Source organism: Girardinichthys multiradiatus, chromosome 23 (assembly GCF_021462225.1).
Source record: "Girardinichthys multiradiatus isolate DD_20200921_A chromosome 23, DD_fGirMul_XY1, whole genome shotgun sequence".
Taxonomy (NCBI): Eukaryota; Metazoa; Chordata; class Actinopteri; order Cyprinodontiformes; family Goodeidae; genus Girardinichthys; species Girardinichthys multiradiatus.
The window spans coordinates 30,380,514-30,401,103 of record NC_061815.1 but is presented as its reverse complement, the minus strand read 5'-3'; the positions used below and the strand labels follow the sequence as shown (position 1 = coordinate 30,401,103).

The following is a 20,590-nucleotide window of genomic DNA, read 5'->3' as shown; positions in this document are numbered from 1 at the left end:
GTAATTTAAATTGTCCTTGTGTGATTTGTTTATCACACACAGCATATGGTCTTCACATCTTTGCATTAAACCTATTTAAAAAAAGATAATCTTGTAATCCCTTCATTTGTTTTACCCAAAATTATTTCCCCTTCAAAGATTCTACAGAACATGTTCTTTTCTTTCATGTGTTATAATCGTACATTTAGTTCAGACCAATAATAAAAGAAAACTTAGCAGTTTTCTGTTTTCTTCTTTTTACTATCTTTCACTCAACCCTTTAGAGAAATTTGCTGCAACATTTGTATCAATCTTTGAATATCTTTACAAGCAAATGCTACAAAAGCAGGTATTGTGTGAAACTCAATAAACCCAGCAAAAAATGTAATGGTGAGAATCCAAATAAAGAAGACACAGAGCAAATAGGATAAAATAGGGATATATTGTTTTGTGCTTTGGACCCAGAACACATTAGAACAGCACAAACCGACATCTAACAACGCTTCTGTGTTTAATACCGAGTCTGTGGGAGGGGTTCATATTCTTTGAGGGGAAAAAAGCTTTTTTAAATAAAAAAGGAAAAGAAATAGGAAATAAGTGCCAAGTAGGGTACCAGCTAAAATAGTTTCTTCTGGTGGAGATGGCTTGAGATGAATTCATAATGCGCTGACCATGCAGCAGTGTGTTTGATGCAAGAGCATGCATTTTAAAGCTTTCAACAACAACAAAAACACAAGAACCATCATTTTACACAATTTGAAAATGGGTAAAAATTGAAAATAGAGATCTTTCAATTAAAACAAAATGTTTGTCTATATTAAGTACAAGTCTTACTTTGGAGTCTTCATCAGGGCGCATGTTGTCCTCTATTCTCAGCAAAGAGGAGGTTGGACATTAAGTCTTTGAAAGCCCAGAGGAGGTTATTTATGTAGGCAGATGTGCAGTTTGGAGCAAGAGTGCTGAATTTTAAAAATGCTTCTCATTTGGCTCAGTTTGTCCTTTTCTCCTGTTTGATTATCAGCAAAGTTTCAGTTCATTATTTAAATCTCTCTCTGGCTCATCAAAGGAGCGTGTCGGCTGACGGAGGCGCTCCAAAAACCTCTTGAGAGGCGTAGGTGATGTACAGGAAGCCATCAGCATCTCTGAAGCGAGAATAGATCTCCCCCATGCTGGAGGACATGCAAGACATGCTCCTCTCTGCCACCAGGAGGAACACAGTCTGGGTCTGGTCCAAAGCAATCTTATTTCTGAGAGAAGAGACAAAAAGGTCAGACGTCAGAGGGGTGAGTTTGTTAAGAGAGTCTAAGAGGTGAGGAGAAGATTTACCTGAGAAGGCAGAGGAACTGACCCAAAGTGAGCTCAAAAGGAACCAGAAATTTTGTTTTGTCCAGCAGAGGGAGGGTCCTCTCCCTGATGTAACGTTCAACAATGACCTGAGCGCAAAAACAACTAATAGTCATAAATAAAGAACCGAATATTCATGGATTTATGAAAGATTGATGTAGGAAATTTCAACTTACAGGCAACTTGTTGGGGAATTTAGACCGAATATTGCACACTTCATCTTTTCTCGTTGCTGAATACAAATGAGGAAAAATATTCTACATAATTTGAACTATCATCTAAGCACTGATAGCAGAGTTTGATGTTACAAACAATGCAACACATCTCAGAAAGTCTTACCGAGGCATTTCCTCTGCTTGAAGGGCATCATCTCCATAGATTTTTCAAAAGGGGCCATGTTTGGTTGTCGTCGTTTGGGACAGTTTCGCCTGGAAGTCAGTAAACTTCAGCGAGCTGCAGTGACTGCTGGGGTTTTATATAGCAGAGCTGGTAGGAGTCCAAAGACGAGGTCCTTGTCACGGTGGGCAGGGTGAAAACGCAGGGACGGTTGAGATTCACATGGTCCTGCAAGGGAACATTCTCACATCTGCTTGAGACTTTAAAACTGCTTTTCAGGCAGACAACAAGAAGAATGCTCTGTAATTAGGCCAGTCCAACATGATGACACTACCATAAAAACTCCCTGAACGTCCCCAAAAATCACAGTAAAAACTTCCCGAGACCAGCCTGACTACACTGAAGCTGATAACTCATGACCTTTAACCTCCCTGTGTAACAGCCACACCAATTTTCAAGTCAAATCAATGGGTCTCAAAAGGTCTCAATTGGCTGTAGGTCTATACTTTGACTAGGCTATTCTACTACATGAATATGCCTCAATCTAAACTAATCCATTGTAGCTCTGTCTGTATATTTAGGGACTTTGTCCTGCTTGAAGGTGAACCTCTGATCCCGTCTTAAGTGGTTTGCTGCCTTTAACATGTTGTCTTCTACAGGGTGACCTGTGTTTAGCTCCATCCATCCTCTTATCAACACACCAACCAGCTTCACTGCTCCTGTTGAAGAAAAGTATCCATACTACACGATGCCACCACTAAGTTTCACCAAGGCACCTTCTTCCACATGTTTGCTGTGTCCTCTATAGGCTTGTGGCAGGCTGTAAACAACACCTGTTATGGCTTTCTTCTCTAGTTTTCAATAAGTAGAAAGAAGAAAGCCATAACAAGTATTTTTGCAGTCTGTCAAGAAGATACTCCCCCTGAGCTGTAGCTCCTCTAAAGTTACCAGGTTTGGGGTTGAACCATACTCTTTGTTTTTTCAGATGATTAATTAAACATTGCCCCTTGAGATACCTGCCTGCTGTGTTCCTTGGTCTTCATGATGTCGTTTGTTCACTAATACTTTTTAACAAGCCTTTGAGGTGTTTATAGAAAAGTTGTGTTTATTTATTTATTGTTTATTTACTTTAAGAATAAATTAATCGTAGGCGGACTCCATTATATAAGTGGGTGACTTCTGAGAGCAGCTGGTTACTGGGTTTTATTTAAGAGCATCTGAGCAAACTGAACCACACACCTTACTGATCATCAGCATCAGCTGCACCGCATCCCTGTATGGAAGAAGCAGGTATAGAAAATGGATATTGGACAATGTGTTACTCAGATTTGTATTTCACCTTTCATGGAAAATTATCAATCCAAACATCTATCTGCTGGTTAAGTCAGAAACTCTTGTGTTACTTGTGGTATCTGAGACTCATCTAGCAGTCTGTTTACAAAATAATCGAACAGAAGCTCAAATGTTCCCATCAGATAAAGCTTCATTCGTGTATTTGCATTTAGTGCTTGTTAATGTGGCTTCATATTGACATGTATTATTTTAGAGAAACTACAGTCATTTGACAGAGTGCTACTATTCGATGGTATTAGGCAGAAATCTAATCAGAAGCTCTGTTATGAATGAACACCGCCCTCTGCTGGTTTAAATGGTATATTAGGTTTCTCTGCACAAATTTGCTTCACTTTTATCCTAACTCACAAAATAAATATAGAATAATCCTCTTATTCTCTTAAATTAAACATTTAAAGCGCCCAAGAAACCCATTTTCCTGTGAATTAAAAAAATAATAGTGTACAATTCAAATACAGATGCTGTTAGGTTAGCTGCCTGCAGATTCCCAGCTATCCAAAGTCAGAAACGTTAAATGAAACAGGTCCATCCATCCATTGTCTGTGTCCGCCTATCCTTGCAGGGTCGCTGGGAGGCTGATGCCTGTCACCCAGTCGTTTGTCCATCACATGAACTGATAACAATGAAACATAAAGTTATTACATGTTAGAAATTACTTTCAGGGCTGTACTGTGGATGTTGTCCAGATAAGCAGTTCCCCACTTATCATCCTCTCTGAGCTGTGTCCGTTTTCGATCCCACAGCAGACTGATTGCTGTGTGACTCATCTGCACTTTTGTTTTTAAATAAAGCTTACCTAATACTGTCAGCCAGCTCGGGGTAATTTGATTTTTTTTTTTTTAAAACCAACTTGAAACATGTGATGAGAAAGAAATGTATAATCCGTGATGAACGTTTTCACACACTAAAAAAAGGAGCTGTGGATTTTCGAAACAGTTATGCTGTATTAAAGGAAATAAAATAGAAATAAAAATATTTTAGAAAAAACAGTAAATTTATTGGAAACTTTGCCAAACTTTGTCCAGCTTTTCCCACACTGACCACTAGGGGTCAGGAGTGCAAGGGGTAACGTTTCCAGTAAGTGTGGGATAATAAACGCTGCTCTTCGAACACTGGCAGCATTTGGACTCAATTTTATCACGGTTCCTCTTCATTGCCAATATTAAGGGATCTTTTTCAGCAACACGAACTCTAAACCTACAGATCACAAGACTTACAACATTTATTTGTCTTAATTGTTGCCACATGGGAAAAAACAGCAAACATTGTCATAAACAACTCCAGGACAGTTGAATCAACAACTAAAGTGTTAGTCTCTCTGTTTAAAAAATAATTTGATGTTCATACTGCTAATTGTGTAATGTTTCTGCTGAATTAGCTTGGCTTGCTCCTTATTCACGACAGTAAGGAGACACTAATGCTCGGGGCTCAGGTCTGCAGCACCATGAGGTCACAGCAGCACAACTTTGAATGGGTTTGTCATGTAGTTACAATTTTAAATCGAACTATTAAAATATAAAATCCTAAAATAATTGTGTGTTTACATTTTCCTTAATTTCTAGCTGGTTGGTTACATTTCTTCTAAGGTTGCACTTAGGTTCGTCTGTCTACTCTGTCTATATAGTTTCCCTGCCAATTGAAGGATAGCATGCCCACAGCATGATGCAGCCATCACTGTTTTGCATGGAGGGGGATTATGTTTTCAAGGTGACAATCAGTGTTATTTATCTCTCAAAGCATTTTGCCTCTAAACCAAAACCTTAGGTTTTAGTTTCATTTGACCAAAGCTGTATCCCTCACAAGGCTTGTGGCAAACTGCACACAGGACTTATGGCTTTCTTTCAATAATGACTGTCTTCTTCATGAAGACCAGATTTGTGAACCTTGTGTCTGATAGTTTTCCTTTCAATGAATTCTCCCACCTGAACTGTGGCTCTCTGGAGCTCCTCTTGATGAATTATTTGATTAATACGCTCTTTGCATAGCCAGCAGGTTAGGTGGCCATGTCTTTGTATATTTATGGTACAGGTGTCCCGTACTTTGCCGTCTTTCCATTTTCCATCAAAACATAACAGCCACACTTTTCAGAAAACCTGCTATATTCCTTTTGACTCCACAGCTATGCACTAAGTTGTGTTGGTCTATTGCATAACATCCTAATAGAAAGTATGAAGGTTTTAGTTGCAACGTGACAAATAGGATTTCTTTCTCAAGGCGCTGTATAATACAAAAAGATCGTGGATGAACACTTTGTTTGACTATTACGGGTACAGAAAGTGCAGTTGTCAGGTCGACTCCACCCCTGATAACCCGGGAGGGGGTTTATTGCCAAGTCATTAGTATATTTTAGGGCTACTAAATTCAAGAAAAATAGTGAAGCGACCTGAATGAAAAGAATTGCTACAAACAGTTCACAATGTTGTTTGTAATAAATAAAAAATTAAACTTAAGGACAGTGTGCGCAAGATCCAAGAGGACAAATTCCTGCACACTAGGGTTGGACTTTCTGTGGGTTCATTCGAATATCCTGTCCGTCCAATCCGTGCGCAGGTCCGGATCAGTGGCTCCTCCTCTCCGCCGCCTGCTCCCACATGTATGTCCTCTCTTCGTCTGTTGCATTGTCTCATTTGGGACGCAGAGCACGGAGCCCAGTGGACTGACAGGAAAACTGGAGGATGTCAAAGGAAAGTCAAGCCTGGGACCGATGTGAGGGATAATAGCTGATGGTTTGGATCGACTGATTCTAGTCAGAGAGAGAGAGCTGCATGAAGCTGCAAGCTCCACGGCTCTGCACAGATGGACAGGGTTACGTTTCAGTTAATTAAAGCTATGTTAACATCGCTTGTCCGGACTTGCGTGGCTCTACTTGGAGCTGCACCTTAAACCCAGTCCAGACCCTCATTTCCGTCGCGCAGTAGCTGGACTGTGTTCAGAGGTGCGCACCGGATCCGCCGCCTTCGCCCAGGATGGCCGCCCGCCGCGGCTGCGTGAACTCGCTCTGGTCGGGCACCGAGCGGGTCCGCATCGGAGAGCGGCTCAAAGCGACGCTGGCGGGGGTGCTGGAGTTGGAGTTGCTTCGGCGCAAACACCTGGAGATGGTGGACGCCGCACTGAGGCAGCGAGCGCCCGGGGAACCGCGGGCGGAGGAGGCGGAGAGCGCCGCCTCGGATACAGAGCGTGGCTCTGCGACATCCCGCAGGCAACAGGTCAGTTAGTGCGTCTGTCAGCTCATTGCCCGGATATCGACATGACGAGGTTATTAAATATGAATGCGGTTTGGTGGTGATCTGCCAACGAGCCTGTCCTTCTGCGGCTCACTGGGCAGATTTTAGGCTGCGCCTGGAGCTCAGTAGACCCGGTTGATTGAGACTGAGCCAAAGCTCATCCTGGTTATATTGAGCAGCAGTCACATGGAGCAAATGTCATTTAGGTCAGGGGAACCAGAACCAGCTCCAGTCTGCCTCAAGGTCGAGAGCCAGAAAGCTGCTCTGTCCCATCTAAAGCCCACTTTGACACATTGCTTGAATCTAATGACTAAAGTGGCTGAACGAGGGACAGATCCATTACTCAACAAATTTAAAATTGTTGATTTTAATGGTTTTAATGAGCTAAAACTGCTTTTAAACATTCCCAGTGCTTTGCAAAAGTATTCATACCCTCGAACTTTTTCACATTGTGTCACATTATAACCAAGGATCTCAAAAAAGTAATGCATAACTCTAAAGTTGAAGGGAAAAAGAAGCACGGATTTAAAAAAAAGTCTTGAACGTGTGTAGTGCATTTGTATTCAGCCCGCCTGAGTCTATACTTTGTAGAACCACATTACGCTGCGTCTCTACCAGCCCTGCATGTGTAAAACCTGAACTGTTGCCCATTCTTTTTTTACAAAATAGCTTCTAACAGGTTTTCTTCCAGGATTTCTCTGTATTTAGTCCTATCCATCTTCCTGAGCTTGCTGTAGAAAAGCATCCCCACATCATGATGTTGCCACCACCATGTTTCTCCAAGGCCGATTGTGTGTTCGGGACAATGTGCAGTGCTACTTTTTGTACATATATATTATTTTGCATGTTGCCCAAAGAGTCTCATTCATCTTCATCCATATGCCCACCAACTCTGAGCAGCTTATCTGTCCCTGCTGAGAAAAAAAGTATCCCCACTGCATGACTTAGCCACCACCATGCTTCAGCATGGGGATGTGCGGCGTTAGTTTTTGTGCTCACATATCATTTTGCATACTGCAAAAAGTTACTTTCTGGTCTAATCTGACATGGGCATCTTTTTCTACGTGTCTGTTGTGTCTCCTAAATGGCTTGTGGAAAACTGCAAAAAGGACTCGTTAAGTCTTTCTTTCAGCATTGGCTTTCTACTCGATACTCTATGAAGGCTAAATTAGTCTAGGTGCACAGCAATGTCTTTGTAGGTTTCCCGCTGTGCCAGACTGTTTCCATTTTCATATGACTAGCTAAACAGTACTCAGTGAGATGTTCAAAGCTTTGGATGTTTTATAACCAGACCCCGCTTTCAGCTTCTCCACATCTTTCTCCTTGACCTCTGCTATGTCGTGATGCTCTGATGATGAACAAACCTCTGAAACATTCATAGAATAGCTGGATTTATACTGAGATTGAATTACACACAGATTGACTCTATTTATTACTTAGGGTGTTTTCTGAAGGCAGTTGTTTGCCCTGGATTTTAGTTAGGGATATTATAGTGCAGGTGGCTGTGGACAAATACAAACTACACTTTTTAGATTTGGTTCTGCAACAATATTTAAAATCATGTTTCATAATACTTACACTTCATAATCTTGCACTATTTTCTTGTTGATCTATCACATAAAACATGTTAAAATGTGAAAACATCTCCCCTTTTCTTCCAAACCTTGACCTGAAATGGGAATCCTGCTGTTTTCGTGTCGAGAATGAGACTACTGACGATTGACATGTAATACAGGTGAACTGGTTCTGTCCATCCTATTCTTGAAGCTGCTATAGTAAATTATAAATTTACGTAAAACAAATCTTAACCTGTAAAGTCATACAGACATCAAAATTGTTGATGATGGGAAGATGAAGGTGGATTTTTGAGGCACTGCAGGAAAACTTCTCCTTCAGTTTCAGTTTTCAGTTTATTAAGGATGGACATGTAGTTAGTAAAATCTTAAAATCATTAAATGTGTTCCAAATTTTAGATTTTTGATTGGATGAGAATTAATTTAAGGATTTAATATAAAAAAAAAAGTCTTAATCTAATTTTTATTCTTAAGCAATAAATAGGATAAATAGGTAGATATTAAAATCTGCAATATATCGAACCAGTATATCAGTTTTGCAGTCACAAAGGAGTGCTTAAATGAAATTTCTGTTAATCTGTTTATATTACAAGTACCATGCATTCACACTCTGCATGCATAAAATGCATTTGGTCAGTTGGATGAACTTTCGCTGCCCTGTATGCCCACACTTGGTATAGATTTTAGTGACAGATGCTAAAGGTCATGGAGAGTGATTGGAACATGTGGGTTAATTGCAACTGATCATCACGGCATTCGGCAGCAATGTGACAATTGCAGGTTTTCCTCATATGTTGTAGTTCAAAGAAAATGATTGACTTTTGGCAATAGAAAACAATCAGTATCAGTAAATAAAACTCATTTCTACTTGATTTACTGCCTTATTATAAAACAGAATTTTCTTTTTTGCTGTAATATTCTTCTTTTAAACGCGGAGATGTCTTGAAAAAAAAGCTTTAACAGATTGATTTTTGCTATTAATTCACAGCGTTGCACAGAAAGCGTATTGTTGCACTGCTTCCTCTGGTGGAAAATCCTCTGGATTGTTTCCAGCAATCGATCATTTCCCAGGACACGTTTCAAGCAAAAATCCTAACACTTTTTAGCTGCAGCTTAGGCAGATTAATCCGTCATGAAAATTCACCTTTTCTGTTGTTGTTGTGACATTAAATTCGGGGGGGGGCATGAACTTTCCATTATATAAGATGACCGAGTTCTATGTAAAGATTTCCTTGCAGGTATATTCGTGTTTATAACAAAATTCACCATTAGGATTGCTGCATGGTACGTACAGAGCTGTATTCTTTGTGGCTGAACTTCAGAGGGATACAGTTATACTGTAGTGGATGTGGTGGATCAGTTTGTCATGGATTATCTCTGGATTATCTCCAGATCTGATGAAGCAATGACATTACTGGTCTGTACTGTGTTTGCAGGTTTTTCTTTTTAGATATGAAAGCAGCCGCTGGTGGCTACAATAAATAACAGATCACTGTTACTTCGAGCAGCTGATACTTCATCACGGTCACTTTGAACAAACTGTTATTACACTGTGAGTCACATTAGTCAGCAGCCTGGAGAGTACTGATACATGTAAACAAGGCTACAGCTGAGCTCTCTTCTGCAGAGTGCTGCTTATATCTGCTATATTAAGATAAAATCATATCTGTTAATATCTGCAGGACCGAGGAAGCACTTGAGGCCTGATTTCTGAAAAGTGCAATGACGAAAATTGCAATATGAGTGTGGGTATCTGGATGGAAGCTTGTTTCCTTGTTTCTGTGCAGCCTGCCTCACTTTCCACCAACCAACATCTTCTCTGTCTCACCCCCACCCCACCACCACCCGTGTTGCAGAGAGATCCTGTTGGGAGGCCAGGCAGCAGCACTCATTCTCACCTCTGAAGGGGAGCTGCCGGTTGGGCTGAGCAGGCTGGCTCTCTGCCCTTTGCCCTGACTGGCCCTCTTCCTACATTCAACTTCTGCATAAACGGGAATGAAAACAGTGCTGTAACTGTTGCAAGAGAAGACTGTAATTAGTGAAAAAAAACATCTGAGATTTAGGAGAACTGAAGTGTAGCAGTAGCATATTTGTCACTAACATTTACTGTATATTGTAATCTGTGGTTTTCAATTAAATAAATTTACCCCAGCATTTTGTTTTAGCATAGGCCTTCAAGAAAAGTCAATTTTGTTCCAGATCAAGACTAGACGAAGGCAGAACAAGTGTTTTATGACTCAAACATGCTTTTATCTATTGAATCTTTTTCTCATTTGACACCAGCTTGAAACTCGAGAGCAACCCTTTTGGCTTCTAAATGGGTGTCAAGGCCGAGATGCAATCCTCATTATTGCTGTTCTGTGGGCAAAAATAAATGTTAACACAGAGGAAAGAAGTGGTAGATGAAGGGAACATGCTGCAGTGTCTCTTAATTTGCATGTGGGGAAAGGGATGTGATTCACCTATAAGATATTTACTCATTTTAAAGATAATATATTGTATTTTAGAAGCAGAACACCTAAAAACCTTGAAAATAAGAAACAAATAAATCAGTTTTTTGCATGGTTTCCAATATGCAGTATTTCAAAAATGCATTTTAGTGGCACAAAATAAGCCTTAGGAAGCACTCCTCTTTAAAAGGGAATAACCACATATGAATGATGACAAAGTGCAGCAGAGCATGAATTCCATTCATGACTGTCTTTCGTTGTAAAAACAAAAGCTCTTTTAAGGAAATATGAGTGGCCACTGAGAGGCAATGCAGAGGCAAAAGGTTGAAGTCATAGTTTCCCCAGAGATCAGGGGTGTTCAAAGTCAGTCCTCGAGGGCCGGTGTCCTACATGTTTTAGATGTTTCACTGCTTTAACACCGGACCTCGAGGACTGACTTTGGACACCCCTGCCATAGATCCTTGATACAGGAAAAGTAAATTCATTGTATGGTTATATAGTTTTTATGTGTCTCCTATCAATACAAAACATTTGTAGCGACTTCCATCCACAAATAATGCTGCTGCCGGCTGAATGGGTTTTGTTCTGCGTTTGCGTCCAATGATCCATGCTGAGTCAAACCTGCGTTCTCCATATTTATTTTAAAATGAAAACAATGAACCACATCGCTTGTAGTTAAGGCTGAAAATTTGACTGTCCCAAAAATGACGGTCAACAGAAATTCTTACAAAAACCACTCACCCTGCTCTTGTTGAGGGCGTGCCCTGGTCATGTAAGTAATGTGCTTCTAGAGTTTGAGTAGCATATAAGAATACTGTTTTAACAGCTACATTACTGTAGTGCTGTTAAGCCCTTATGAGTAAAAGACAATCTGATTATGCGTAACCTCGATATTCTTCGACAAGTTTTGGCCACATTGCCAGCTGCCTCATGCTTGCTTGCTTTTATTAATTTTGTTTACGGATTTTTGACTTTGTCTACATAAATTATTGTAACTATCATCAAGGGAGTTTTCATTTTTAGATGTAATATACTGAATATTTATGAATTTATAGCAAATATTTTGATGGCGGGCTGCACGGTGGCGCAGTTGGTAGCACTGTTGCCTTGCAGCAAGAAGGTCCTGGGTTTGATTTCCCCCCAGTGGTCTTTCTATGTGGAGTTTGCATGTTTTCTCTAAATTGCCCTTAGGCGTGAATGAGTGTGTGCATGGTTGTGTATCTGTGTTGCCCTGCAATGGACTGGCGACCTGTCCAGGATGTATCCTGCCTCCCGCCCATAGACTGCTGGAGATAGGCATCAGCTTCCCTGCGACCCACTATGTAAGAATCAGTAGAAAATGACAAACTGACTGATTTTGACAGCTTCTTTTAATGTTTTATGGCCCGAACAATAATCATTTCAGATAGACAACAAACCAGTTATAGGGATAATCGTGAGATAAAACCCTAACAAGATGTTTCTGGGGTGTTTTGTGTGATCCTATTGCAAGTTTTGTATCTCTAAAACCAGGAATTGGAAAGCATCCCCTTACATGGAGGACCATTACCCTGACTTGTAGAGTGATGCTTCTTTTGTTTCTTATTTTTTGCCTCCGGGGAGGTGGGGGGTCTCCCTGCAGCTCACAGAAGAAGTCTTAAACGTTGATGTTTGCAGGTTCTCCGTCTCCAGTCCAAAACAAAGATATGCAGCGTGGGCTGCCTTTATATTCCAATCCAACATAAATAATGCATGAAACAATAAATAACGTTCTGCGTGGAAGCTGTAAACATTTCTCACCAAAAAGCCTCGCTACGTCCTGCATCATCATTGTGATCATTCTTCTTCAAGCCTGTGCCGCTGGTGACGTCATGCACCTGTTAGGAAGAGGTGTATTGCATGTGCAGCTGCTTTATTGTCCAATCGACCCGCACATTCTCTGCAAATTGCTCCAAAGGGGAGCTGTGCTCCTCCCTCATGAAGTAATATCATATTACAGAGCTCTGAGCTGACCTCCTATTTCTCTGCTGTCTGCCTCTTATAATTTGATCACTGTGCAAGATTATACCCTGTAATGTGCAATGCATTATGATGTCAGAAGGCAACGAGGAGATGGATTTGTGCAGATGTTTTGGCATTTAATGGGTTACTTCATTAAAACTGACAGAAAGAGAAAACTTGAGTTAAAGCAACGCAGAATGTGCTTTTATGGCACAGATAGGAGGGAATTGTAAATCCAGGCTGAGGATGAGTTAAATATTTCGCTGGGCCTGTTGTGCTGCTTGGAGTCTGTGTGGGAGGAGAAGCGAGCAAGAGTTAGAGAGCTGTAGCTATGGTGAGTAGGGGGCAGCGGGCTCTAAGGATATTATAGAAGTGGGTGAGATGGTGGTGGGGATTATTTGTCGAAGGGAGCGTGGGGGAGGTGGGGGTCCTTCAAGATGCCCTTCTCTCCTCGCCCGGCAACCGCTCCTTCCCTCCCTCCACTGCCTTCACTCACTCAGTGACTCACTCCGTTATCCTTCTCTTTTTTATATCCCTCACACTTGTTTTGGTCACCCACTCACCCACGACTCACAGGAGGGGAAATAAAGAACACAGGACCTGCTAGCAGGGTGATAAGAGGAAAGGGGGATAAACCGGAGCTGGATCAGTCGGACATTCTTTCACCCACTTTTTCCTGTCCATCCCCTCCTCCTTCCCTTCTGCCCCTCCAAATGCTCTTTGTTACATCATCTGTCCTCTCTCATTATCTTCTGAAGCCCCCCACCCACCCCTCCTCTCCTGTCATCCCAGCAGTGAGTCACTACCTGTATTGTTTCCTCAGTTACCACTCACAGTGTTCCTCTTGTTTGGGCTCGACCAGACTCATCCCAGCGCTCCTGACTGGTCTCTTGGAGGGATGGGTTGGGGATTTGGAGGGGAACTGGAGAGGGGGGGCGTTACTCTAGTGAGCTATTACTAATCTGGTAAATGGAGGCACTTTGCTAACCTCACAGCTGTTATTCCTACTTGTTCTGGTAAGAGTGGAGTGACCTCATTGGAAACATGGTCATACATCTCCTCACACAGATCTGTGCGTATCTGATCTGTAAAAGACATGCACAAAGTGGAAGACTTGAGCTTATAAAATAGCGTAGGATTTAATTTAAACCCAGCGATGTTTAGCTGTTTTTCTAGTAACGCCTTAAAATAAGGCAGAAACTAGTTGGATTTCTGTTGTATCAATATAATGTAACTATTTTCACCCATTTGTTGAAGTATGTGAGACTGGAGACAATTGGAACCAGTTTTGCCAAATGTAAGGATCACCCTTTAGTTTCATACTGCCAGTCAGGAAATGTGTTTTAACAGGCACTTTTAAACATATGCTGTGTCTCGTAATAGTTTTTATAGCCCTTAAACTTCTTCAGTGTATTTTATAAAGATTTTACATTATAGACCCACAAAAATAGAGGAAAGCAGATGATACTTGGTTTCCAATTCTTTTTACAAATTGATAGCTAAAAAAAGCTCTCCATCATACATTTGTATTCAACACCAAAGGTAAAGTCTTGTCGCATATTCTCAGTTGGATTTAGGTTTGGACTTTGACTAGGCCCTTCTAACACATGGGTATGCTTTAATCTAAACCATTCATTGTATCTCTGGATGCATGCTTATGGTTGTTGTCCTACTGGAAGCTGAACCTCAGACCCAGTCTTAACCTTCTGCAGCGTCTAGCAGATTTTCTTTCAGCTTTCCCCTGCAGTTACACTACATTGCCAAAAGTTCTTGTCTGTCTACTTTTACATGTACATGAACTTTGATGACATCCTATTCTTAATCTATGAGGTCCTATTTGTTGATGGACCCACCGTTGCCAACAATTGCAACTTTAACTATTCTGTAAACATCTTCCACACAGTTTAGGAGTGTGTTCATAGTTACGTGAATTAGCCTCCGCTCTAATTCATCCCAAAAGTGTTCAAGAAGGTTGAGCTCAGGACTGTGCAGGCAAGTCAACTTTCTCTACACCAAACTTTATACACCTGCAGCCATGAAAGTGATTGAGTTCATTGATTCGGTGGTGGGATCCATCACTTTTGGCAATCTCCATCTGCCTCCCCATCAACTCCCAACAGCATCCCCTGAGCATGACACTGTTACCACTGTGTTTTAAGATAACGTGTTCTGACAGATACACAGTGTTAGATTGCTGTCACAATTCATATCAGACGAGAGCTCCTTCTTCCACATATTTGCTGTGTCCCCTACATGGTTTCTGGTAAACTTCACATGGGACTTCACTTCTTATGGCTTTCTTTCACTGATGGCTTTTTTTTCCCACTCTTCTGTATAAGAGTAAATGTGTCTGATTATAATTATGCACTGCATTGTCTTGCTTCATCACATAAAAGCCCAATAAAACACATTAGATGACAACAGACAAGTTTGTTATTTGACAAAATATAAAACTGTTTCAGGGATCCATACTTTTGCAAGGGACTGCATTTCATTTAACTCTGTGCTGAATTTTATTGGGGATTTGGAGTACTGTGGGAAAAGTACCTTATTTCGTTAAAGAGAGGTGACTTTTAATGTGTGGGGAGAAGGAAGCCAAACAGGTAAATGTGGGGACATGTTTAAACCAGTTTTCCTGGGTAAAAAAGGACACGTCCAATGATCTTGACACTGATAGAGAGCAAAACAAAGAGTCCACCCAGATAGATGTTACACAAATTTATTTTGGTGTATTTGCAGTGTTCTTGTTTAAGTTGGTTATGAATGTGATTGTGCAGCTCTGGCTGAGTTCGTTTGTCAAAAAGCATGATCTCTATTGGAAAAACTGTCCTGCACAGATATTAGTAAAAGGTTGTTTCTTGAAATTTGAAGGAATCTTGAGGCCATTTCCAGTGTCTAAATGGGAGAGAAGCAATTGGAAACTTCTTTTATTTAGAGTTTACCTGCTTTATTCTGGGTGTAAGTTTGTACTAAAAGCCTCGGGTCTCACACTTCTACTTTTGCCCTCTGCTCCTCAGCTTTCTTCAATTTCCTGAGTAAACGTTGCACAATATACTGTCATGGTTTGGGTAAGAAAATTAGTGAAAAAGCAGGAAAAGGTCTAAAGAAAACTTTGAAATGCTATCACAAAGCCTGAACAACTATTGATTAGGACCACTTTAAAAGATTACAAGCCGGGCTCCTTCAAAGTAACTAATCTCATTTTGTTGTTTTGTTTTTTCAGGCTGCCTCCCCCTCAAACATAATGGGGTCAGTCTGTCACAGTAGCCCAGAGGAGTGTCTCAGTAACTCGGGGGATGTGACTGTCCAGTCCTCATCTGGCAGGGGTTGTAACTCCCGGTGGTCCACTCTGTCCTGGGACGCCTCCTCCGACCTGCTCTCCCCTCCAACTCCGGACTCCGGCGGCTTGGTCAACCTGGATAGCGACTCCAGACCTAGTTCAGGTAAATACACACCCAGAAAACACATGGCGAAATGGGAGATAATGACCAACAGTTTGTCACCTTCTGATATAAGTGAGAGATTTCCCCATTAAAGATTAACCACAATCTTTTTTACGGTTGTTTACTTGAACTCTGAGTGACTTGTATGACTTGTTCAGTTTCTACTTTTTTCGCTGCAGTCTTTTTCACAATGCGTCCGTGCCCTGGTCCTTTAAAAAGTCATAAAAACTGGTATTCTTACACTTCTTTGTTAAACAGTCAGTGCACACCCTTCTCCTGGAAGTTTGAGTTTCTATAGGTGATGTCTCTTTACTAAGGAATTGTCAAAGACACTTTGTATAAAACCTACACGGTTAAAACTGACTGTTTTTCTATTTTTAAGGTTTCTACTCAGTGAGTGGGAGCTCTCTGTCAGACTCAAGCTACTCCGTGTCGAGTGAGGCTGCCATTGTTGGACCAGTGACCCCTGCCAGACCCCCAAAACCGTGGGAGCAGGTTCCTGCTTCTGCTTACAACACTGACATCCTGTGGTCAGAAGGTGCCGTGCAGATGCAGCAGCCTGCGATGGATAACGGCCAAGAGGACACTGAACCAAAAGAAGAACCACCTGCACCAGCTTCAGAAGATCCAGGTGAACTCTTACAGGGACTTGCAAAAGTATTCATACTCCTTGACTTTTTTATGTGATAGACCAACACAAAGTAACGTGTATCTTGTAGGTGGAAAGGAAAATGATTCATAATTTGATTTTAGATTAAACACAGGTAGACTCTGTTTGCTAGATAGGAGGCTTCTGAAGATATTAAGTTGCACTGGATTTTATATTAGGGGCATCACAGGAAAGTGAAGTCACGTTTTCAGATTTTTCTCTCTGAAAAATCTTTTATGTCATTTTATATTAATGGTCTTCCACATAAATTCCCAATAAGCTACATGGAAGTTCTTTGTAATGTGACATAATCAGAAGGCACTGAACACAAATTGCAAGCTTAGGGATTGACATAACCTGGATCACTTAACAGAAAACCATAAAATGAATATTTATCAATGTTTTTCTTCTTGTTTTTACAGCTGCAGAGGACCACGATGCCACTGGTCTCAGCTTTCTGTCTGACCTTTGTAAGGTGGTCGGCGACTCACTGGTTTCCTTTATCATCCCCCTTCTTAATCCCTCTTCATCCCCCTCATCTGTGCATTTAAAGCCCCGGTTGGACCTCTGCTACTGCACAGACTTGGTGTCTCGTCGAACGAAAGAAGTCTACTCTTATCCAAGCCCACTGCACGCCGTCGCCCTCCAGAGCCCCCTCTTTACCTCGCTGAACCAAGAACAGTCAACCTCCACAACTTCTGAAGAAGCCCAGGACATTGAGGTGGTAGAAGCAAACCCTGAAGCCGCTGCTCCTCTCCAGCCTCAAGAGCTTCCCACTCTAGCTTCTGTCAGCCACCTGGAGCAGTACATCACTCTGTTGGCCCACCAGTACCACAAACGGGTAAATCCTTCCACCTCTGATCTCATGTCAGCTGCTGCTCCTGGTCCAGTCCCACAAAGACCTATTTGCACTTCTGGGAAAAGTCATGGCTCCACCCAATCTCTGTCTGCCTTTGAGAGCCGTAATACACCCTCCTCCCAGTCAGGAGGCAGCATCACTCCCTGTAAGTCCCTGCTGGGAAACTCAGCCAGAGTCAGCCTCAGCGCTACCGGTAAAAAGGGCACCAGGAATTCAATTAACCTGGGTAACCTTCCTTCAGCAACCGGAGAAGACTTGAGCATCAATCTGCATCTCAACCTCAACTTGAACCTGGCTCCTGGGTTAAACTCTAGCCGCGGACTCGTCGACACACCCAAAAACAGCAACTGTGGAGCCATAAAGAGTGACTTAAACACAGCTTCAGCTGCCTCTTTCACTTCTCTGTCCTCTGCCACGCCCACCCCAGGAGTCAGGTCTCGTTCTCGGATCTCAACTTGTCCGAGCAGCCTGAGCCACCGCAGTTCCCTGGAAGTTCCACCGAGCTCTGGAGCCAGTCCTGGGTTTGGGTCGTCTTCTTTCTGTCGTTCGTTAGATTGGAGCACCGGTGCTCCGCCCGAGGTAGGACAGCCGGTGTTTGTGTCAAATACAGGATCAGCTCCTGGTTCTCAACGCAGCAGCTTAATCCAAGACTCCTGCCCTAGTCCCAAACTGAGCGAAGACTCCCCCATGGTGGGGGAGATCTCCCGCCTCTCTGGTCTGTCTCGGGCTGTAGTGGTCGGCCTGATGGAGCAGGGTGTGGAACTGGATATAGACTGCTTCCAAACAGATTCTGCAGGTGGGGTGAGGGGCCACAGTAAAGCTCATCTGACACCGCAGAGGGATTCAATTCACGACTACAGCAGGCTTACGGAGGGCACCCCTCAGAGGCCCATCCAGCTCTCCCTTAGCGTCACTCACTCTCCTCAGTCTCCGTCCAGCCTCACCCCTCCTCTCTCGCACTCCAACAGCCCCATACACCCATACCAGTCTATCCACATCCCTCCTCCTCACTACTCCTCACAATGCCACTACCAGCACATCCATTCGCCATCTGATATTCCCTCCTCTACAGCCTCCTCCCCTGCTTCGCACCCCACTCCAAGGGCTCACTCTCCACCACGCCCCCTCAAGCCATCCCCGATGGGGGCCACCCCGCTCTCGGTTTTCCGACGGGATTCGCCCTTCCAGTGCTCCCTGCCGCACAACAACCGAACCTCCTCTTGGGAGCAACGAGGAATCCAACCAAGAGGTGGATCGCTCCGACATAGTGGAGGAGAAGGTGAGTGTGGCAGCAGGTGGAAAAAGGTGGAGAAAGACGGGCTCTACAGAGGGAAACATTCCTCCCATAAGTTGGTTAGGGCTGCTACTGTGAGCAGCTACGCCAAGAGAGAGGACTACAGCTCTGTTTGGGCCGAGGATGGGGAGAAGGTGCGATCGGCAACCCAGACGCCCAGGAAGTCCTCCGGCAAGCTCTGGAGGGGTTTTGAGGGACGCCTCTGGGGGAAAGGGTCTGAGAGTGAAAAGGAGGAGATGGACAGAGCCGAGTATGGATATGGCTGGAGTAGGGGGAGCATTGAAAGCTGGAGGAGGGACCACCGACGAGCCAAGGGTTCCTCCGGTGGTGCCGACAGGAAGCCGAAAGTAGATCACTCCCCCATCTTCTCTAGATCGAGAGGAAAAGAGGACGGGGAGAGGCGCAGCTCAAGCCTCAGGCTTTCCAGGAGGGCTCTGTTCAGAAGCGAGTCCCAGGGCCTGCTTGTGCCTCGAAACCACCGGGAGGAGCTGGCAAAAAGGGGACACTGGGTTTCCTCCTTCGATGTGACACAGGGCAGCATGGGGACGAGCAGAGACGAAGGCGTCAGACTGCTGAGAGCCAAGGAAGAGGACAAGCGGCTGTCCTCCACCGCCAGCCTCTTCAACCTCTCTCGCTCTCAGAGCCTAGAGGGCAGCTGCTTGTCGCTCTCCCCTCTGTCCTCACCCTCATTTTCCCCTTCCCCTCCTCCACGGATGCCCTTGCAGCGCTCCCGGTCGCTGAGGGATCTGGGGAGGAAAGTATTCGGCTCCATGAGGTCCCTGAGTCTCAAACGAAAGCCATCCAAGAAGTGACACTTGTACAGCAAACAAACCTCACGCTACATTCAAAACACCAGTTGTGCTTAGTATTATATCTGATGTAAAAGGAAGTGCTACCTAATTTTGTTTTCTTAAAGGTGAACTGATTAATCTGATCTCTGGTACTGCCAGTAGCAGCTACATGGGGGATCCTCTCTGGCGCATTAAGTCTTTCCAACCTGCCATTAAAAATCTTCACTGCTGACAGCCTTCTTTCTAGCCAATCAATATCGCCACCTTTGATATTGTCAGAACGCTAAAGGGAAAGTGACAAAATACTAGTAAAACCCAATTTGGAGACTTTGAAACTCAGTGTTTTTTTGGATGAGTAAAGATTTTTGTTGGGACCCCTGGTAACGGTGAGGAAAAGGTCTTTTATTGCAGCAGCAGCATAATTTCACGCTGAAAATTTGAGGAAAATCAAACCTCTGAGTACTCAGTGGAGAAAAAAGGCCCATATTACTGAAAATATTTTTAACTTCCTCTTTGAGATAAATAAGATTTACAATGTTTGTAAAAACACAGAGTGTTGGTCCTTTAATAATCATGTTTTTTGCTTTCTTTTTAGTTACATAGTAGATATGACCACACATATCCAGTGACTTTTACTTAAAATCATCAAAATCTGCATTTAATTGATTTATTAAACTTGGCTAAACAAAGCAAACCAGGATCCTGATCTTGTTGCTGAGAATAGAATAATAATAGAATAAAAACACACTTTTACTGACATCAGTCTCAATCAACCAGTTGGCATGCATGTAAAGTCTTAATTATTGTTATGCTTAGTGGCTAAAAACAATGGACTTCCTTAATGTCAGAAAATGTAATCAACTTAAAAAAGTAAAGCATGAAATAAAAGATCCTTTAGTTACATCAATTTTAAAGCAATTGTTAGAGGTAAAAAATAAAATAAAAATATGCCAGCAGTGAGTTTGTTAAAACTGGTTTTCATTATGGGAAAATAAAGACAGTTTTAAATCTTTTCTGAGATGAATATTCTGTAAAAGGATGAGGTGGGCTGCACGGTGGCGTAGTTGGTAGCACTGTTGCTTTGTAGCAATAAGGTCCTGGGTTTGACTCCTGGCTGGGGGTCTTTCTGGAGTTGCATGTTCTCCCCGTGCATGCGTGGGTTCTCACTGGGTACTCTGGCTTCCTCCCACAGTCCAAAAAACATGACTGTTAGGTTAATTGGTCTCTAAATTGCCTGTAGGTGCCAATGAGTGTGTGCGTGGTTGTTCCTCCTGTGTGTCTCTGTGTTGCCCTGCGATGGATTGGCGACCTGTC

General features: G+C 42.7%; 2 protein-coding genes across 2 annotated transcripts; one reads left to right on the top strand and one right to left on the bottom strand.

Annotated features, from left to right (window-relative positions):
* Nucleotides 1-402: 402 nt before the first annotated feature.
* Nucleotides 403-1,938, bottom strand: map1lc3cl (microtubule-associated protein 1 light chain 3 gamma, like). The gene is made up of 4 exons (XM_047354101.1): nucleotides 1,663-1,938; nucleotides 1,500-1,555; nucleotides 1,306-1,412; nucleotides 403-1,226 (listed from the first exon to the last, which is right to left on the bottom strand). The coding sequence occupies exons 1-4, from the start codon at nucleotides 1,718-1,720 to the stop codon at nucleotides 1,040-1,042; spliced, it is 408 nt and encodes a 135-aa protein (XP_047210057.1). The 5' UTR covers nucleotides 1,721-1,938; the 3' UTR covers nucleotides 403-1,039.
* Nucleotides 1,939-3,803: 1,865 nt separating this feature from the next.
* Nucleotides 3,804-19,508, top strand: si:ch211-168f7.5. The gene is made up of 4 exons (XM_047352638.1): nucleotides 3,804-6,218; nucleotides 15,464-15,683; nucleotides 16,066-16,314; nucleotides 16,755-19,508. Exons 1-4 carry the CDS (start codon nucleotides 5,979-5,981, stop codon nucleotides 19,295-19,297), a joined length of 3,252 nt encoding a protein of 1,083 aa, XP_047208594.1. The 5' UTR covers nucleotides 3,804-5,978; the 3' UTR covers nucleotides 19,298-19,508.
* Nucleotides 19,509-20,590: the final 1,082 nt, after the last annotated feature.

What these genes read in the sequence shown, in the direction of transcription:
- map1lc3cl (XM_047354101.1), bottom strand. Translation starts at nt 1,720, where the DNA reads ATGGCCCCTTTTGAAAAATCTATGGAGATGATGCCCTTCAAGCAGAGG. An exon ending in AATTCCCCAACAAGTTGCCT is followed by an intron (nt 1,413 to 1,499) that starts GTAAGTTGAAAT and finishes TTTTGCGCTCAG; the next exon opens with GTCATTGTTGAACGTTACAT. An exon ending in CAGTTCCTCTGCCTTCTCAG is followed by an intron (nt 1,227 to 1,305) that starts GTAAATCTTCTC and finishes CTCTTCTCTCAG; the next exon opens with AAATAAGATTGCTTTGGACC.
- si:ch211-168f7.5 (XM_047352638.1), top strand. Translation starts at nt 5,979, where the DNA reads ATGGCCGCCCGCCGCGGCTGCGTGAACTCGCTCTGGTCGGGCACCGAG. An exon ending in CGACTCCAGACCTAGTTCAG is followed by an intron (nt 15,684 to 16,065) that starts GTAAATACACAC and finishes TCTATTTTTAAG; the next exon opens with GTTTCTACTCAGTGAGTGGG. An exon ending in ACCAGCTTCAGAAGATCCAG is followed by an intron (nt 16,315 to 16,754) that starts GTGAACTCTTAC and finishes TTGTTTTTACAG; the next exon opens with CTGCAGAGGACCACGATGCC.